General features: G+C 37.1%; 1 protein-coding gene across 13 annotated transcripts in view; it reads left to right on the top strand.

Moving 5' to 3' along the window:
- The window catches only part of LOC106877583 (piezo-type mechanosensitive ion channel component 1), a 138,948-nt gene that overhangs the window by 24,278 nt on the left and 95,265 nt on the right, over nucleotides 1-19,405 (top strand). For all 13 annotated transcript variants that reach the window (XM_089337961.1, XM_089337960.1, XM_089337959.1 and 10 more), the window contains exons 2-4: nucleotides 3,495-3,590; nucleotides 16,552-16,683; nucleotides 18,901-18,943. In XM_089337961.1, coding sequence (XP_089194087.1) covers nucleotides 3,495-3,590; nucleotides 16,552-16,683; nucleotides 18,901-18,943 — 271 coding nt within the window. The remainder of the gene's footprint in view (nucleotides 1-3,494; nucleotides 3,591-16,551; nucleotides 16,684-18,900; nucleotides 18,944-19,405) is intronic.

The following is a 19,405-nucleotide window of genomic DNA, read 5'->3' as shown; positions in this document are numbered from 1 at the left end:
TTTACGCAGCCTGTTACCTTCTTAGTTGTGTTTGGTGTAAATGTCTGTACGCAACTCACAGAATACTTAATATGCATATTGATTATGACTCTGTGTAGGTGCGTGGGTGCATGCGTGTGTGTATATATACATACATACATACATACAAATATACATATATATATACTATGCGAGTTTGCTCTGGCACTCCATCACTACCTCTCGCTTTATTTCTTTCTCAATTACTGCCACCCAGTAATTGTCTATTTTTTGAATGGCATTGTAGGGTAGGTGTGAGAGGCTGGTTCTGATCAACATGAACATAAAACAGATAAGATACCTGGGCTACATATGGCTGGTTTAAAGGCTAAAGGGTTAAGTGAGTTTCACTTTTAGCTGAAGAGAGTGTGTGTGTGTGTGTGTGCGTGTGTGTGTGTGCGTGTGTGTGTGCGTGCGTGTGCGCGCGTGCGCGTGCGTGCGTGCGTGCGTGTGAGTGAGACAGACAGACACACACAGAAGATAAGATAATGCAAAAACAAACATATCTCGTGGAAAATGTTTATAATTTTCTCAGAAGCTATTTCCGTCTTTCATTTCTTTTTGCACACTCATATGAGCAAACTATTTGATTTCCAGGTTGATTTTCTTTCATAGTTTGTTTTAAATTACATTATAATTCCAGTTCTTTATCAGGCAATCGCCCACTGTACAACATGCTTCAGGAATCGAAATACACCACTGATTAAAACTTATTTCTACAATATTCCATGCAAAATATCATGAGTGCATCAGAGAAATCTCCAAGCTGTAAGATAATGCATGATTAATTCAAAGCTATGTGAACAAATAAATATTACATTTGACAGAGTAATCTGGATGCTAAATTTACTTGCCCAAGGTTTCAGAACAAGATATTTTAGCAGAAGCAATACTAAATGCTTAAAATGTTATATTAATAACTCCAAGGTCGGGAGTTCATATCTTTAGTAGTTGCTGCATGTTTTGGGGGCAGAACTTTTAGTTTTATGGTAGTTATTTAATCAGTTGTATGATAAATTGGTCATAAAATGTTTACACAGTCTATGTAATTATGAAATTATGTACCAGGTAAGTCTTGTTAACCTTTTTTTATAATCTTTTCACTTGCTGGATAAATAGGTAGAAAATAAATACTTGTACAAATCTAGTTTGATTGGTGTGGTTGCATGCATGGATAGTTTGTAGGTTATAGGTTGCGATAAAGAAATTTGGCATGATATTTCTCTTTAGCAATATGTTTGATAAAATATGTATGTGTGTGTGAGAGAGAGAAAGAAAGAGAAGATAAAAGAACAAATACAAAAGCAAACATTTCTTTGTAAAAAAAAAAAAATACTGATAATTTTCTTGAAGCTCATTTTTCTTCCTCTTAGTATAGTTGTATGACCAACAATCTGATTTCCAGGTTGGTTTTCTTTTTTAGTTGCTTTAATTTCCAAAATGTGATTACTTTTGTACATTCAATGTTAAGTTAGGGATTTTAGATTGGTTGAAACTAATGAAAATTAATGATCATCCAACAATACTTGGGCTATTTTTTTTTTTTTAATAATTTTTATTTGATCAGTCATAGCTGACCTGATTAACACTTGTGAGAATGAGCTGCAAGCAACTCTATACTCAACAAGTCCATGCTGTTTCTACGTGGTCACAAGGTGGGCTTCTTAACCACCCAGTCATACTTCTGCCTATACATTGATATAAATCTTTCCAAAACATATTTTGTTACCATAATTAAAATAAAATTTAATAAATTTTTGGATTTGAAGTTAACCCTTTTCCTTTAAACAAAAGTATTGTGCACCTTCCCACCCAGTTTTACATATATAGGGGTACATCCAAAGCAACAACCAATGGAAACTTGTCAGTCCAGTCTCATTCAAAAGTACCAAAATCACTGACATTCAACAAGTTGACCTGAGTGGTATATATATATATATATATATATATATATATATAACTTGGGTTTATTCCTTAGAGATTAGTTTAATGGATTTATATGTTAATAATAGCAATTTTTATATTTACTGCACTCGGAGAGATTAAAGTCAGAATTACACTAATGGGATTTGATAGCAACTGTTGTAAAACACCTTTTCTGTTTGCGGACCCTAAATGGCAAGACCAATAGTAAAATATAATTGTATTTGCTCTCTGGCTATAACAAGTATTGTGTGTTAAATTGGAGCTAGATATACGTCCTGTGTGGGTAAGGAACTTAATGATGGGTGTTAAGCTAAATAAATATAGCCTAGCCGGAGAAGGTAGAAGACATCGCTTAAAGTGGTAGTAAGTAATGTAAACAGCAATTACTTGACAGTTAAATTATATGTTAATGTGTTCAAGTGGTTAATGCTGAAGACATTGGTAAGCCAGTAATTATCACAAGGGAAGGTTGTGGTTAGTTAGGTGACAAGGATGGTGATACTGTTACTGCTGCTGTTGCTGCTGTCACCCACCCTGCCACCAGCATCACAACTACTGCTGCTGTTCTTACAGCTACAACTGCTGCTGCTGCTACCATTGCCACCACTCTTCAGGGGTACTCTTAATCCAGCACTCTGTTTTAACACTACCGCCTGGTCCTTGGGTGCTAGTAGGGAAGTCTCTTCTGTTGCAGGCATAGGGAGTATGTCCCTGGTTCGAGGATACCTTCCTCCTTCCCTTCCAGCAATCTTAGAAACCCTGTTAAAGTATTGTAGGCATAATAATAATAATAATAATAATAATAAATTCCCTGCTGCAGCACCAGTCAGTGGCTCTCATGGCTTCTCATCTTAACTGATTGGAGGTGTTATCATGTACATTGTTTTGTCTTGGTATAAAAGATGGACAACAGCAAATATTCTTCACAATACCACAGATTTATATATATATATATATATATATATATATATATATTGGCCATGTAACAACACACATGCTTTTCCTCCTCTCTTGACATTTTCCTATTTCTGATGAAGAGCCATACTTGAAACACCATTTCCACTCCTATTTTTCTCTTTAAAACTTTCATTGAGTGTCAATCTAATATATTTGCTGTGTTCATGGAATTGACTTTTGTTGTATTTTCCTGTTTTTAATTTTGATTTGCCTAAACATGCATATGTACATACATACACACACACATTTTATTAAACACAATTATGCAGATAAACAAATTAGATAAATCAAAATATATTAGTTTGGATATGAAATGTAAAATATGTATATATATATGCTTACCAACCATATGGTTCTGGGTTCAGTCCTATTGCGTGGCACCTTGGGCAAGTGTCTTCTACTACAGCTTTAGGCTGACCAAAGCCTTGTAAGTGGATTTGGTAGACGGAAACTGAAAGAAGCCCATCATATTTATATCTGTGTATGTGTGTGTGTTTGTCCTCCGCAACATTGCTTGACAACTGATGCTGGTGTGTTTATGTCCCTGTAACTTAGCAGTTTTATTTTCTACAAAATCTTTTTTTAATTTTCAGGATGTTTGGTTCGTTACAGTGGACTCTCGTTAATCTATGGCATTTTGCTGCTGCTGACTCCTCTTTTCAAAAGTCCAACTATAGAATCCTTACACGGTAAGTGTTCCATGTTCTTATCTCAGTTATTCATTTATGACCTTGTGCCATAAATGCCTTTCAATACCTTTTAATAAAGGCCTTTTAATAAAACAATTGCAGTGCAGAAGGTGTTTATAAGCCATTTGAAAAACACACACGGAAACCGTTAGATTCACTTCTACATTTAAATTTAAATTGTCAAAATATTTTCGTCACTTTGAAACCACGACCTGTTCACTGACAAAATTCCGTGATGCAGCATTTAATTCCTCTCAATTCAATTGTTCTCTGTCATTCATGTTTTTCTTTACAGCTCTTTTGTTTTTCGTTCATGCATGCTAATATTACACATGCATTAGATCAAACTTGCTTCTTTCCTTTCCAGCTTTTACAGATCCTCGTCATTCAATCTCCATATCTCGCTATACAAGCATTGTACAATCTCTGAGGGAGAAACTTTTTGTTACCTGCAGTGGTAATTGTTCTCTGAACTTGTTCCATTTGATTCTTAATATGATTACTAAGCTTTTGGAACACTCCTCTCCCATTGCTTATTAGGTCATTCAGGTAACAGAAGCTATCAGTTACTTGTAGGAAGTCTTCCAAGTGTTTGCAGGAACTTATTTCATATGTACTCTTACCATTAACTGTACATCTCTGTATATGAAGTCTACATTTCCTGTCAGCCTGCCTGCCATCCCATTACACTTATGTGCATCCATAGTTTAAACTGGGCACAACATATGAAATTCCTATCTGCTCTTGCATGTCGAGCGCAACAGCAGTTGTAATTTGTTTTCTGTTTTGCTAACATAAACTTTAGTCTCTGCCAGGCTTATTTTGAGATCTCTCAGTTCTAGCTTTTTGTTGTCATCTTCAGAAATTTTTCTTTATATTTTTTTTGTCTGATTAAGCTATGAAAACTAGATTATTGGCACACTGGCATTCCTCTAGACAACTGGACTTATGCCGTTTTATCTGGCCTACAGGACTATAGTTAACAGAAGGGTACTGAAAACTGAGCCTTGATGTACTCCAATTTGCTTGTTAAATTCCTTATAGAATTTATTGTTAGCTCTCATTTTGTTGACCCTTCCCTCTGAACATGGTGTGTATGACTCTCACAAGTCATTCATCTGTTCTTAGTTTTCTTAATGGTCACCTGACAACAGTGAAACTTTGTTGAATGCATTCTTAATGTTGGCAAATATTTGACTAAGAAAAATAAAATATCAGCTGTTTCAGAAACTAGTTGTAGAAGATCCTGAAATAAAAACGATTTTGAAAGCTGCTGTAACCATAGAAACAATGCACGTGGCAAATGATGAGATTATTCAGCTAATAAGCACAGCTCAACACAACCTTCATTGCCAAGTTAGAACTGTAGTGCCAAAACAATGTGTCTGATATGAAATTCGAGATGAGGAATCTTTAACAAGAATGTGCCACCGTAAATATTTCTACTTAGCAAAGAAATGCCAAGCAACAATTTTAGACCTGGTGCAGAACAATCAGGAGCATTTCCATATATGATGCACCTATTAATAATGTTTCTCACACGATTAACTCAATAACGTCTACGATAACAACAATAATGTCTTGCATAGATATAAACCTTCATATTAAATGTGTGGAGAAACATGTGGCTTTTATGGCCTTTTGTCTAGGGTATTAGTGACCCCAAGTGATAAGCTACAAACCACTGGGAAATGAAAGCAGATTGCAGACTCAACACATGGAAGTTTATCTCCATTAATGGCATTTCCCTCAATAATTATTCTGATAATATTCATCAGATATGATAAATTGAGATTAGATTCTATTTATATTCAGCTTTCTCTCAGTTTATTTGTATTCAGTTCTTTTTCCACTGTCGGTGCCCCAGCATGGCCACAGCCTCAAGGCTGAAACATGTAAAAGGTTAACATTACATATCCATGTTGTTTGTTGACAAGCTAGGATGGCCACATTAACAGTAAAGATGATATGACTTAAAGGATGTGCTCTTAGGTTCTCAAAACTTTCCAGTTTAGGGATCCTAATGTCATCGTTCTTGTCTTCGCTGCCTCTGTTTCACTTTGAATAATGTTGCCTGCTGTGGTCTGCCTATGCCAAGCAAAATATATGACTTGAAGTAGGACTAGAGGCCAGTTATGAAAAATAAGTTGTATGACAGGCTTGACTCCTAGGATGGCCTAAAAAAATTCTGACTCTTAGGATGGCCTAAAAAAATTCTGACTCTTAGGATGGCCTAAAAAAATTCTGACTCTTAGGATGGCCTAAAAAAATTCTGACTCTTAGGATGGCCTAAAAAAATTCTGACTCTTAGGATGGCCTAAAAAAATTCTGACTCTTAGGATGGCCTAAAAAAATTCTGACTCTTAGGATGGCCTAAAAAAATTCTGACTCTTAGGATGGCCTAAAAAAATTCTGACTGTTAGGATGGCCTAAAAAAATTCTGACTCTTTTCTGTCCAAGATCTTAAAGATACTGGATCATCCTGATATACAAAGCACATAAATTCACATCTCATTTTGAATTTATTAAACAAAATCATTCTCATGTGTGATAATGAAGGCTGCTTCTAAGTATTTGACTTAGACAAGGTTATATTACAGAATTATGTTCTTCAATTTTATTTCTTATATTTTCTGGAATACAAGTCATTCAAATATCATTGGTTGCCCTTCGTCTATAGTAGTAGACACTTGGCCCAAGATCCCACACAGTGAGACTGAACTCCAAACCATGTGGTTGAGAAGCAAACGTCTTGCCACACCTGCACCTGCACCATAAAAAAATTTAGAGCAATTTAGTAACTTCCGCATTATTAAGCTGGTGTTTGGTTTTGGAACATAAACAAGATGTTCTTAGATAAAGTTATGAGAGAATGTCTTAAATATAAACATTTTAAAACAGATGTCTTTTTTTATCATGGAACCTTAGGCAGTCTCAGGTGGGCTGAAATCTAAAGTGTTTAAGAGATTTCCTCAGAGGCCCTAAATTTATCCTAACATAACTCTCATCATAGATTGCTATCTGCAGGATCATTTTTTTTTTCCTTCTAAGGAACAAAACAGCTGAATGACAAAGCAAATGATGAGTTGTTGTTATTATTAAGATTTAATGTCCATCATCATCATCACCATTTAACATCTGTTTTCCATGCTGGCACAGGCTGAACGGTTTCCAGTTGGCCACAGAGCTGCAAGGAGCTCCAATGTCAGCTTACACATTGTTTCTATAGCTAAACATCCTTCTTAACGCTGACCGCATTACATTGTATGTTGGGTGCCTCTTTTGTGCCACCAGCACTAGTGAAGTCACAAGATAAACTTGCAAGATAAGAATGGACAGAAAGAAAAAAATACACTCAACTAAGAGTAAGGTGGGGGTATTAAGAGCAGTGGTGGGGGTTGTATGTCAGGTGTTGAGAGATTAAAGTATGACAGTGACAAGTTCATTATTATTAAGATATTGGGCATTATCTTACAATATGCAGTTTCATAATTCTGTTTTTAGCTTTTTATCATTCAGAATTGGATCAAGTAAAAAGTTGATTGTGTTGTACTTACTTGATTCTCACCACAAAAGCAGGAGTTTATAGGAAGGACTATTTATAATGGATCATGGACATACCATCTGGGTAGAGAAGGTAGGCAGTTCCTACCCAGACTAGTCATCATTTTAACATCTGCATTTCCATGCTCGCACAGTTCAAATGGAATTGTGTTGAGGTAGACTTTCTACGGCTGGATGCTCTTCCTGTTGCCAGCCCTCGTCTGTTTCCAGGGAAGGTAACATTCACCCATGACCAGATGCCTTCCCAGGGAAGATAGGAAATTGGACTCTGCTTGCATGAATGATGATGCTCATTTATAAATACCATCTCAAGACAAGGAGACAGTAACACACACATGCACTCACATACACATGCATGCTCACACATGCACACACATACATGCACACATGTACATATATATGATAGGCTTTGGATGGCTCACAGGTATAGCAGAAGTCACATGCCCAAGATTTCACACTGTGGGACTGAACCTGGAACCATGTGTTTGGGAAGCAAAGTTCTTACCACACAGCCACACCTGCTGCTGTATAATTATAAATATTAATTGTTTATATTAAAGAAAAAAAATGCTAAATATTAAATAAAAAAAAAAGGCAACGTTTTATAAAAATGGTAATTCATTGTACAGAATCTTGTACATAATTTGGTAAATATCTACAGTTTTGATGTTATACACGTGCAAATGTCTGTTGTCTTTCAAGTTAAACGTGTATCCTGCATGAATCCCTTTAAGCTCACATGCTGTGAGCTATGCTCCACAATGAGATAAATATAGCACCAGAGAGCAGCTGAGTTTCTGCTCGTACAAGCTAAGAGTGTGCGTGTCTTTTAGTATGTATGTTTGTGTGTGCGTGCGTGTGTTTGTGTGTGTTGTGTCTGGTGATTGACTGGATTTGTAAGACATTTTATTCCATGTGAGTAAACTGTATGAAATAGTAATGAATACCTAGCTACCTACCTACCTACCCACCTACCTACCCACCCACCTACCCACCTACCTACCTACCCATGTGTCCTTCTACCTCCTCTCTACCCTTCTTTCTCTTACCCCCCACCCACCGCCGTCAGTTCCCCCCTCTCTCCCTTTCTCTCCCACCCTTCGTTGCTCTTCTCTGTCCCTTCCTGCCCTTTACCTTTTCTGTCTGTCTGTCTGTCTGTCTCTCAACTTCCACTCATAACATGGTGTAAACACACACACACACACACACACACGCACACGCACACGCACACGCACAAAATATAATTTTATATAATAAATATTTTAATAAAGTAAATTCTTATTGTAATATTGTATTCCAACAGAAGTACCATTGGAATCTTTTTTTACCTTTTTTTTGTTTCAGTATTTCTCTTTTTTTTTTTTTTCATTTATTTTATTTTATTTCAAATGCAAACCTTTTTTGTAATTCCTTAATTACTGTAACTTCTTTTATTTTCTTTGTAATGCAGCACGTGTTATTCTGGCTGCTCCTCTTTCAATACCAATTTTGGAGAAACTGTAAAATTACCTCACATTTTTGTCTCCTGCTTATTGATGCATTCACTGCTTTCTGCAGATTTCATTAACTTATTTCTGTTTTTATTATTTACTCAAATAATTTCTAACATCTGTGATAAAAGCCAACATCAACTTCACACTTTCACTGAGGTTAGATGTTCTTTTTATACTAGATTCTTTTATTTTTTTTTAAATATTTTCTCTCTTTAAATATCGTTAAAGATTAATAACCCCTCTCTCACTATAAGCAGTTATCTTTTATCATTTATTCGTTTCACTCTTTGGTCTGTGACTATGTTGGGGCCACACTTTGTAGTACTCATATAAGCCTGGTACTTACTTATTCTATTGGTGTCTTTTGCCGAACTACTAAGTTGCAGGGGACATAACCAAACAAACACTGGTTCTCAAAAAGTGGTGGAAGACAAACACAAAGACACATACGCGCGAGCACACACACACACACACACACACACACACACGTACGACAAGCTTCTTTCAGTTTCTGTCTACCAAATCGACTCACAAGGCTTTGGTTAGCTCAGGGCTATAGTAGAAGACACTTGACTAAGGTTCCATGCAGTGGGACTGAACTTGGAACCATGTGGTTTGGAAGGAAACTTCTTACCTCACAGCCCACACCTGCACCCATCTATTTTCTAGCCCTGAACAGAACATTATCATTCTTTATATTGTAGAGTGTGTGTGTGTGTGTGTGTGTGTGTGTGTGTGTGTGTGTGTGTGTGTGTGTGTGTGTGTGTGTGTGTGTGTGTGTGTGTGTGTGTGTGTGTGTGTGTGTGTGTGTGTGTGTGTGTGTGTGTGTGTGTGTGTGTGTGTGTGTGTGTGTGTGTGTGTGTGTGTGTGTGTGTGTGTGTGTGTGTGTGTGTGTGTGTGTGTGTGTGTGTGTGTGTGTGTGTGTGTGTGTGTGTGTGTGTGTGTGTGTGTGTGTGTGTGTGTCAGTACTGCCTGACTGGCCTTCGTGCGGGTGACACGTAAAAGCACCCACTACACTCTCGGAGTGGTTGGCGTTAGGAAGGGCATCCAGCTGTAGAAACTCTGCCAAATCAGATTGGAGCCTGGTGTAGCCATCCGGTTTCACCAATCCTCAGTCAAATCATCCAACCCATGCTAGCATGGAAAGCTGATGTTAAACGACGATGATGATATATATATATATGAAAATAAAAAAGATGTAGTCTGCTTGTCAGCTTCTGATCTCTGTAGGCTTAGCTTGCCCCCTAAATTAAGATATTTAGTATTACGTAGTAATTTTTTTTTTTGTTACAGTATCACTTACTTGCCTGTTGTATTTTCTGATGGAAAAACTCTCGTGGGCCTAGATAAAGAATGCTGTTTTGAACATATTTACCTGAGAATACTTTCTAAATTTGTTAATACCTTTTCTGTACTTGTGAAGATGCTTCAGTAAAAGCACTATAGACCAATACTTTTTCATTTTATTCTCCCTCTGTAAATTATTCCATTTTATTTTCATTTTCTGATCTCTCCTTTACCCAAACATTGTAAACCTAAAAATCTATTAACAAAAGAATGTAGTACTCTATAAATGGATGTAGTCTTTACCCATGCATTTATAGAATTACATAAATTTACAAGAGATATTGTTACTGGATCTTAGATAATGTCTTCAAGCCCTGACTGGAATGTGTTTGCTATCTCAGCATCAGGAGCAGCTCAAATAGACTCCTTGTTAAATCTTGGCCCCTTTTCACTGGAGATGCTACTTCATTTTTACTCACATTTTTAGGTTAATTTTCCCCTTGGTTACCTTTTAAATGACTTTTCCATATTTAATTAATGTTTTTCTTTCTACCAATGTAGAATACTTAAATTAATGGAATTTAATCTTTTTTTAATTATAGTTGAAAACAGTCATTATTTAGTATAATGTTTGTTAACATATATCTATAATTATCTTACTATAATAAAGAAAAGCTGCTTATTAATTAGTTATGAGCATGTAACTTTTACTAAAAGAAAATAATTATTAACCCATTAGCATTCAGATTAGTTCGTCAAATGTAATGCTTATTTTGACTTAATCATGCACCATCTGGTAGCTTGGAGACTTTGGTGATGTGATTGTTTATTTTTAGAATGACATTGTAGGGTAGGTGTGAGAGACCAGATCTGGCCAGTTTGAACATAAAACTATTTGGGCTGAATATAGCCTTGAGCGATCGAGATCTTTGAAGAGTGATTGAAACCTTTGGTGATTTGCTGTACTTGAGAAGACTCGTCAAGCCAAGTGAAATCATAGTTGTGGATGGTGCCAGTGACACGTAAAAGGCACCTATGCCAGTAGCATGCAAAAGGTGCCCACTATACTCATGAATTTGGTAAATGGAAACTGCAGGAAGCCTGCCATGTATTTATCTGTGTATGTTGATATTCTGCGCTAGTCACTGCTATTGGATCTTTCCTGTTGGCATTATGACGGGCCACTCCCCATTTTGGAAGAAATACTGAATAGAAACCCCTTTCTTGAAATGCAAGTAAGGGTTGGCAACAGGAAGAGCATCAGACTATAAAATTCTGTCTCAAATAGCTCCCTGTTTAACCAATGCCAGCCTGGAATAATGGACATTAATCAAATGTGTGTATAAATGTGTATCTCAAAATTCAATGTATAATTCAAAAAATGGCTAACAGTTTTAAGCCAGGCAAGACAATACCTCTATTACCCCTACCCTTTCTCTCTCGTCTTTATTACATATGCTAAATGTCTGCTAGTATAAACTTAGATAAGCTATGTTATATTTCACATTGGCTAAATGCTACTGCTTCTGTTGTAGCTATTACTACTAGTACTACTATTCCTATCACTATTCTGTTTACTATTGATACTATTATCATCAGTACTTTAATTACTCTAGCAGCAGTCTAGACGGTATTAACGAGCACCGCTCTGTTACCTTGTTGTTAACTGTTTACAAAATTTACAAGTGTTAAGGTGGGGAAATGTTTTACTTGTTTGCATTCTTTGAACTGTTCATGCCAACCCAGACCGTGGCTAACCTACTTTTTTCTATGACTATCCAATAGTCAACTTAACTTTCTCCCTATCCAACCTGCAATGAAGTATAAGGTCCTAACACAACTCACTATCAGGAGCAATCATCATCATATGTCCACTTTCCATGCTGGATTGGGTTGGATGGTTTGGCAAGCGCTGGCAAGGCCAGGATCCCCACTACATTCCATAATCTGTTTCGGTTTGATTTCATTGGATGCCCTTTCTAATGCCAACCATTTTATCGAGTATACTGGGTGCTTTTTACGTGGCACAATCACCAGTGCTTTTTACGTGGCACCATCACCAGTGCTTTTTACGTGGCACCATCACCAGTGCTTTTTACGTGGCACCATCACCAGTGCTTTTTACGTGGCACCATCACCAGTGCTTTTTACGTGGCACCATCACCAGTGCTTTTTACGTGGCACCATCACCAGTGCTTTTTACGTGGCACCATCACCGGTGCTTTTTACGTGGCACCATCACCGGTGCTTTTTACGTGGCACCATCACCGGTGCTTTTTACGTGGCACCCTCACCGGTGCTTTTTACGTGGCACCCTCACCGGTGCTTTTTACGTGGCACCCTCACCGGTGCTTTTTACGTGGCACCCTCACCGGTGCTTTTTACGTGGCACCATCACCGGTGCTTTTTACGTGGCACCATCACCGGTGCTTTTTACGTGGCACCATCACCGGTGCTTTTTACGTGGCACCATCACCGGTGCTTTTTACGTGGCACCATCACCGGTGCTTTTTACGTGGCACCATCACCGGTGCTTTTTACGTGGCACCATCACCGGTGCTTTTTACGTGGCACCATCACCGGTGCTTTTTACGTGGCACCATCACCGGTGCTTTTTACGTGGCACCATCACCGGTGCTTTTTACGTGGCACCATCACCGGTGCTTTTTACGTGGCACCATCACCGGTGCTTTTTACGTGGCACCCTCACCGGTGCTTTTTACGTGGCACCCTCACCGGTGCTTTTTACGTGGCACCCTCACCGGTGCTTTTTACGTGGCACCCTCACCGGTGCTTTTTACGTGGCACCCTCACCGGTGCTTTTTACGTGGCACAATCACTGGTGCTTTTTATGTGGCTGCAGTCAAGTGACTGAAACAAATAAAAGAATACATTAGACCGTATTTCAAATAATAGCATAAAATAAATTGTATTTGTCTGAGATTTTGTTCATGAGAATAATGTGTGTTTTTGTAAGTGACATTGGAAAAAAAAAAGATTACATTAGTTTTTTTTTGTCATTGTAAATGTGTGTGTGTGTGTGTGTTTGTATGTTATTTGTGACTATTCATAATTTTTTGTAGCATAGGTTTGTTTGTTGTAGAAATATTGAACTTTGCTCATTTGGTCAAAAAACACAAAATATTGAATTTATAGAAAAGTAGTTTTCTAAAACAAATAAATGCACCGAGAGTAGCAATTCTGATCGACTTCAAAAAGCCGTTAAATACAGCCAAGTAATGTTTCCTGCAAGTATTCTGCTATGTTCACTTGACAATTATGTGCTTCAAAATAATAAAATCCAATATTTCTGTGTCGGCCATAAGTGCTAAAAATGTATCCATGTTAAGGGAATTTTCCATCGAAGATGAACTTCATATTATGTTCATCTCTCCATTTGGGGAAAAATCAATCTTAAGAGGCATTTCATGAAAGTAGCTGTGCTGCTGTTGCTGCTACATTTTAACCCTGTTGATAACAACCCACCCACCCATGCCATTCCTGGTGGTATGATATAACATGCCTGTTTTGATGTTATCTAAATTCAAGCCTTCCATCAAAATGTTATGTTAAATTATATTCCAAGCATCCACTAAAGAACGGCAATGTTATTTTACTAAATTCTTCATTATTTTCAAAATTGATTGAAACAAGATCAGTGTTTCTTAGAGGAAATATCGTAACAAAAGGGTTAATATTGGCTCTTGAAAAAAAAAATTAGGTCAGGGGTAAAAATTTGTCTTTTGTTCAGACATTTTGTTGGCTTCTTTCCAACACCTTTCCCTGGAGGAGTGTCAATATTTTTCTTTGTGATGAAAAAGAAAATCATTTAAAAAAAAAAAAATTATTTCTGAATCTAAACAAGGTTCCTAGGCAGAGTGGCTGGCATCTTTTTGTTTGTAAGGAAATCAATAATTACTCATTTTAAGTTCACCTTGCCAAAATTGGGTAGATGTAAGATATGGTAACATCTTTGTGTATGAAACATAAACAACACCTGATACCCTCTCATGTCATTTCTCTTTATTCACTTTCCTGTAACTGGAGGGTTTGCCCAGTTGCACCTTCACCACCATCCTCCGCTTCTAACTGGGGTAACCCTGTACCTCCCCAATTGTAAGACACTTGTTCCAGTCCCCCTATCACACTTTAAACTCTCAATACTTGTCATAAAGCCACTTCCCTCAATACAGCTCTCCACTCTACTCAGGGAGAAAATAGAAAAGATATAGAAGGGGGTCTGTATTTTGGGCCTTCTCAAGCTCTCTAAGATGGTGAAATCGATGCAGTTAACAACCTTCTTGAGTTGTTGCAAGTCAACAGTTGCAGGAAAAAATGTGCAGGAATAGAATTCTAGACATTCTGAGGAGGAAGAACTAGGTGGGTGTAGGGGTCAATTTAATGGATCACAGAATATTTCTTTCTTTTAGTAAACCTGTATTGAGGACAAAATATTCTTATATAAAGTTATGATGAAGTTCTATTTTAAAAATAAACAAGCACAGGTGTGGCTGTGTTGTTAAGAGGTTTGCTTTCCATCCATACAGCTTTGGGTTCAGTCCCACTGCATGGCACCTTGGGCAAGTGTCTTGTGAGTGGATTTGGTTGACAGAAGCTGAAAGAAGCCTGCAATGTATATATTCCATGACAACAAGCCCTGAATGCATTTATTTTCTTCTGATTGTCTAATTCCTTGCAGTGGATAATGCACTTGTTGACCTGTTTACTTTCGAACTTTTCTCTCGACGAAGATCTTTTTCCCCAATGAAAATAGCCACAGTTTTAATGATAAAACCGGAAAACTTCAGACAGATCTTACATTGTTAAAATTTAAAGCAGTTCTGTATCTTTCCATCCTCTTTTAGTTCAGCACAGTGCAGTTTCGTCTCCATGAGATTCAAGTCACTCCTCCTCATCTTGATTTATTTACACCATCTCAGCAATCTCCTCACGAACATTTCATATTGGCTCTTCAATATTCAGGAAGTCTGCAATGCAGTTTGGATTGATTTTTCTCTGGATAAGATGCATTGCAGTTGTTTTCATTTGCTGCCATGCGACATTCAAATTTTTCAATAGCATTCACGATACGGTAACCATGCCAAAGCTCCTTTACATTTGGTTTTGTTTCATCATCTGAGAACATAACTGCTTAAAGGTGTGCTATAAATAGCAGACTTTGACCACAGTGATAATCCTCTGGTCCACACTTTGAATCAAACTAGTTGTGGTTGGAGGCAGAAAAGCTACTTGAACATTGTCTGCTTGGTCATCCAGTTCAGAGAAGAGATCTGGAGCACTATGCACAAAAAGAAAAGGCTTTATTTTCTACATTTTTAGCTTGATAATATTCTTTATTAGCTGAGCAGGGATGCAAAATAAGCCAATCCTGAGAAAACTGCTCTGTAGGTGTCTCCCTTTTTATTTGTTTGTCGTATAACAGGAAGATATTTAAATCATCTTTTCATAACTTTATGATGTCTCAGAATGATAAACAAGTAATGACTTCAGCTTTAGATCTCCTAAAACATTGCCCCCAAATACCAAAGCCATGTGATCTTTGACAGTTTTGAGACCCAGGTGGTACATTTTTCGTCTCCAGAAATGTATTTTCATTTTGGTATCCATTTTAAAAACCAGTCTTTCTCACCCACATTTAAGAATTTGCTGTTCTGTGTATTCTCCTTCATTAATAACAATGTTTTCAGTAAAGCTATGATGGTAGTTACTGCTTATTTGTTGTTGCTTGCGGACTCAGTATCTGTAGTTTCGAGTGATTCTGAAAACACCCAAACCAGCCACAACTTTGAGGTTTTCATTTTTGACACTAAATTTCTGTATTTTCTTTAGGTCATCAGAGATGCTAAAATGTTTCAATTCTATATGTAGCAAATTTTGAGCATTATGCTGATGTTTGCAATATGTTTAAAAGTTTTTGTCACATTTTCCATTCTACTGGTTCTGTTCCAAGTTAATTTTGTATCAGCTAAAAGTGCTAACACTTCGAGCACAAGCTTTAATTTTTTCTTGGCATTATTGCAAAATGTTTGTACACTTGTTGGTTGAAAGCTGAGAACTCTTCCAATATCTACAGCTCACAGTCCACCATTGAATCCCTGTAATATTTCTAATTTAGTTTCTAATGTTACACTTTATCAAAGTTCTTTTTTGTTTGTTTGTGTCCATAGTCATCAGTCGTGTACAATCCATCTTTAGTCATCAATGCAGCAGGGATAAATCAAGGAATAAATATTTGCCACATGAAAATCTTCAGTATCTTTTTTTATATATTTTTCACTGTGTGTATATTACTTTTCACTCTGTGAAGTTCAAATCCCGCCTCAAGATTTTGAACGTTTTCCCACTGTATTTCAATGCATGAGTGTTTGAAGGTAAGGATTAAAAAAATTAATAAAAGCTGCATCTATTTGCGATGGATGCATAAATGTAATTGAAGTGCAGCTATGGATTTTGCTACAAAGGCATAATTAGGGACACTGACGATTTTGATTTTGGTCTCTGTTGATTGCAGGATATATTCATTTTCTTAATAATAATAATAATAATAATAATAATAATAATAATAATAATAAATTTTGTTTCTCTTTCCTCTTTAGGTGCGACTGGACACTTTTTAAAAGCTGTTCTTGCAATAAGCTCTTTAATATTTTTATCACAGTCACTATTCCACATTGTATTAGTTAGTATTGCTACACCAGCTGAACCCTATGGCTCCATATTTGGTAACTGTAAGTATAACTATTTTCCATAATTCTTCAAAAAAGACTTTGTAAATACTTGTTTAGGGGTTTATGATATGATTATTCATTGCTGGAACCATTGAAATCCCTATTTATTTTCTTTATTATACAGCTACATGTGAATAGTGGTATTTTATCTCTTTTCCTATACTGTGATCATATGCATTTGATGTCACCAGTGAGATCGGGGAGGTCTCTAACCAGTCATGCTAGAAATGGCAGTGAACTTTCCTTAAACAAGGAAGGTCACTGGACAATGTTGTTAAAAAACATACTATATGGGAAATAGTGAGATGGTCATGTTCTTATCACAAGGCAGCTCAACCAGGCCAGACCTTAGGCTAAACAATAATATCCTTTTATATGGGTCCTATTATTTGTAGCATGAAGGCACATGGCCTAGTGGTTAGGATGTTGCACTCCTGATTGTGAGATCATAGTTTCAATTCCTGGACCAGGTGGTGTGTTGTGTTCTTCAGCAAAATATTTCATTCTGTGTTGCTCACTTGGACATCTGATGCGGGTCACACCATGCACCTGTACAGACATTGTCAAATTGATGGCAGGAGTGAGCTAATGTACAACACAAACATTCGATCACTATAAACAAATCACCTGTGCAGGTTGTTCAATAAAAGGGTAAGGGTAAAGACCCCCACCAAGCTTCATTCATGAATGACCATGAGATTGCACCTAGAAAGTTACCCTCCAAGGCACAAGTCCAGGCAAGGTTGTTTATGGAAGACCAGCAATCGCCCATGCATACCAGCCTCCTCTCTCCACACCACTGATGTTCTCCCCCCCCCACACACAAACAGACAGAGACAAAATGAGGGAGAGGTATTTATTAATGATTTAATCAGTTTTAATGATTTAATCTGTTTCTGACGACATTTACTGTGACTGAAGCAGCAGTATCTCTGATCTTCATTTGTCAGAGAGAGACCTCATTAGTGTTTGATGGTTGTGGCCAGTATGTCTGATATCCTGTGGTACTGCCCAGCAGTCGATAATAGGGATTTTCTACTCTCATTACGTCATATGAGAATTCCTGTCAATTGATCTTTGAGTCAGTCTAGCTTGCTTCATGTGTAGTTAAATACTGCACAAATTGTATTAGCTTAATTGCTTTTCAGCAATACTGATTAGACTGCAGTTTGTTATCTTTTTCATTGCATCACAGTTTATTCTTTCAGCTTAAAAACTGCTGCAATGCTTTTCAACTAAAATATAATTAGAGAGAACAAAGCAAAATTTGATTTTATTCACTCAAGAATGACTGTTTATATGTTAGAATACTTACAGTTCTATATTTAAGAGATGAGGAATTATTTACATTATTTACATTATTTACATTATTTACATTTGACGGATATTTCTCCTCATCTTGTTTGTTGTTAACACAACGTTTTGGCTGATATACCCTCCATATGGCGTAGTGGTTAAGAGCGCGGGCTACTAACCCAGAGGTTCCGAGTTCGATTCATGGCAGCGACCTGATTAATAATAGTAATAATAATAATATAATAATAATAGTAACATCGTTAAGAATGAGAACCCAGGTTCGAAATTTCCCCAAGACACCTGACGAAGGCTGGAGGGTATATCAGCCGAAACGTTGTGTTAACAACAAACAAGATGAGGAGAAATATCCGTCAAATGTAAATAATGTTAGAATACTTGTTTCTTCGTAGCATAGTAACATATGAAGTTGAAAGAATAGTAATCTTTAACATAAGACAAGAGACTGCAAGTGGAGTCCTTCTGCAGGTGGAGAATAATTCAGTCCTTGCTGCCCCATACAGGCTTAGGGGCAAAATGCTCGAGACCCTGATACACTTATTGATGATACAGAAGAGCTCCTAACATTGTGATGGATTCAGAAGAGCTTGAAACCCCGCTGAATAACTCCTGCAGTTTCTGCATGGGGTAAAGTGACTCCAATGTTTATTTCACTCAGTGAGAATACAGACTCTGAAAAAATTGATGTTAAAAATTATATGATGAAGTTCTTAAGTCTGGAGAGAGAACACTAACAATTTGGGTCTGTTCTAAATAATCAGATTTTAATAGACCTAAAAATAGTCATGAATAATTCCTACAAAGCAGAAATATAGCAGTATTTTCTCCAGCGAATACTCATAATTTTGTTTATAAACTTGTATAGCATAAATCATTTCATTCTTGATTGTTTTTCTCCTTTAGGTACAGAGAAAGAATCTCTTGTTAGACAGATTGGGTTTCAAAGGTGAGTGTTTCAGCCTTTCATTCTCTGAAGTCTTTTGTTACCACCATGAAAAATGTTTGCAATTTTGGACGCTTTTTATAGCATCAGCACTGCTTGGAGGGGGGGGGGGGTCGTCTTGTTATTTGCAAAGTGAAAGAGCGCAACCATAATGGATAGAACAGATTCATTGTGAGAGGATGGTAATGGAGTGAATAAAAGAGAGAATGGTGTTGGGGGCAGGAGTAATGAAGACAGGAGAGGGCAAGAGGAAGAGTAATGTCAGGGATTAGTTGAAGGAGAGTAGAGACAATTGGGTGGGTTGACTAGGTGGACCCAGTGATGGGATGGATAACTCCTCCTGGTTTCAAGACACAGTTTTGTTGTTTAGAAAGAGCAGGGGCAGTTAAGGAAGGGAGGACATAGTAATAAGAGGCAAGTGAAATGTAACATCTGGAGATTGTTGAGAGAGAGTGTGTCTGTCTG

The sequence above is a fragment of the Octopus bimaculoides genome, chromosome 20 (genome assembly GCF_046866305.1).
Source record: "Octopus bimaculoides isolate indiv1 chromosome 20, ASM4686630v1, whole genome shotgun sequence".
NCBI lineage: Eukaryota > Metazoa > Mollusca > Cephalopoda > Octopoda > Octopodidae > Octopus > Octopus bimaculoides.
The sequence above is the reverse complement of the archived record's forward strand: the minus strand, read 5'-3'. Positions and strand labels throughout refer to the sequence as shown.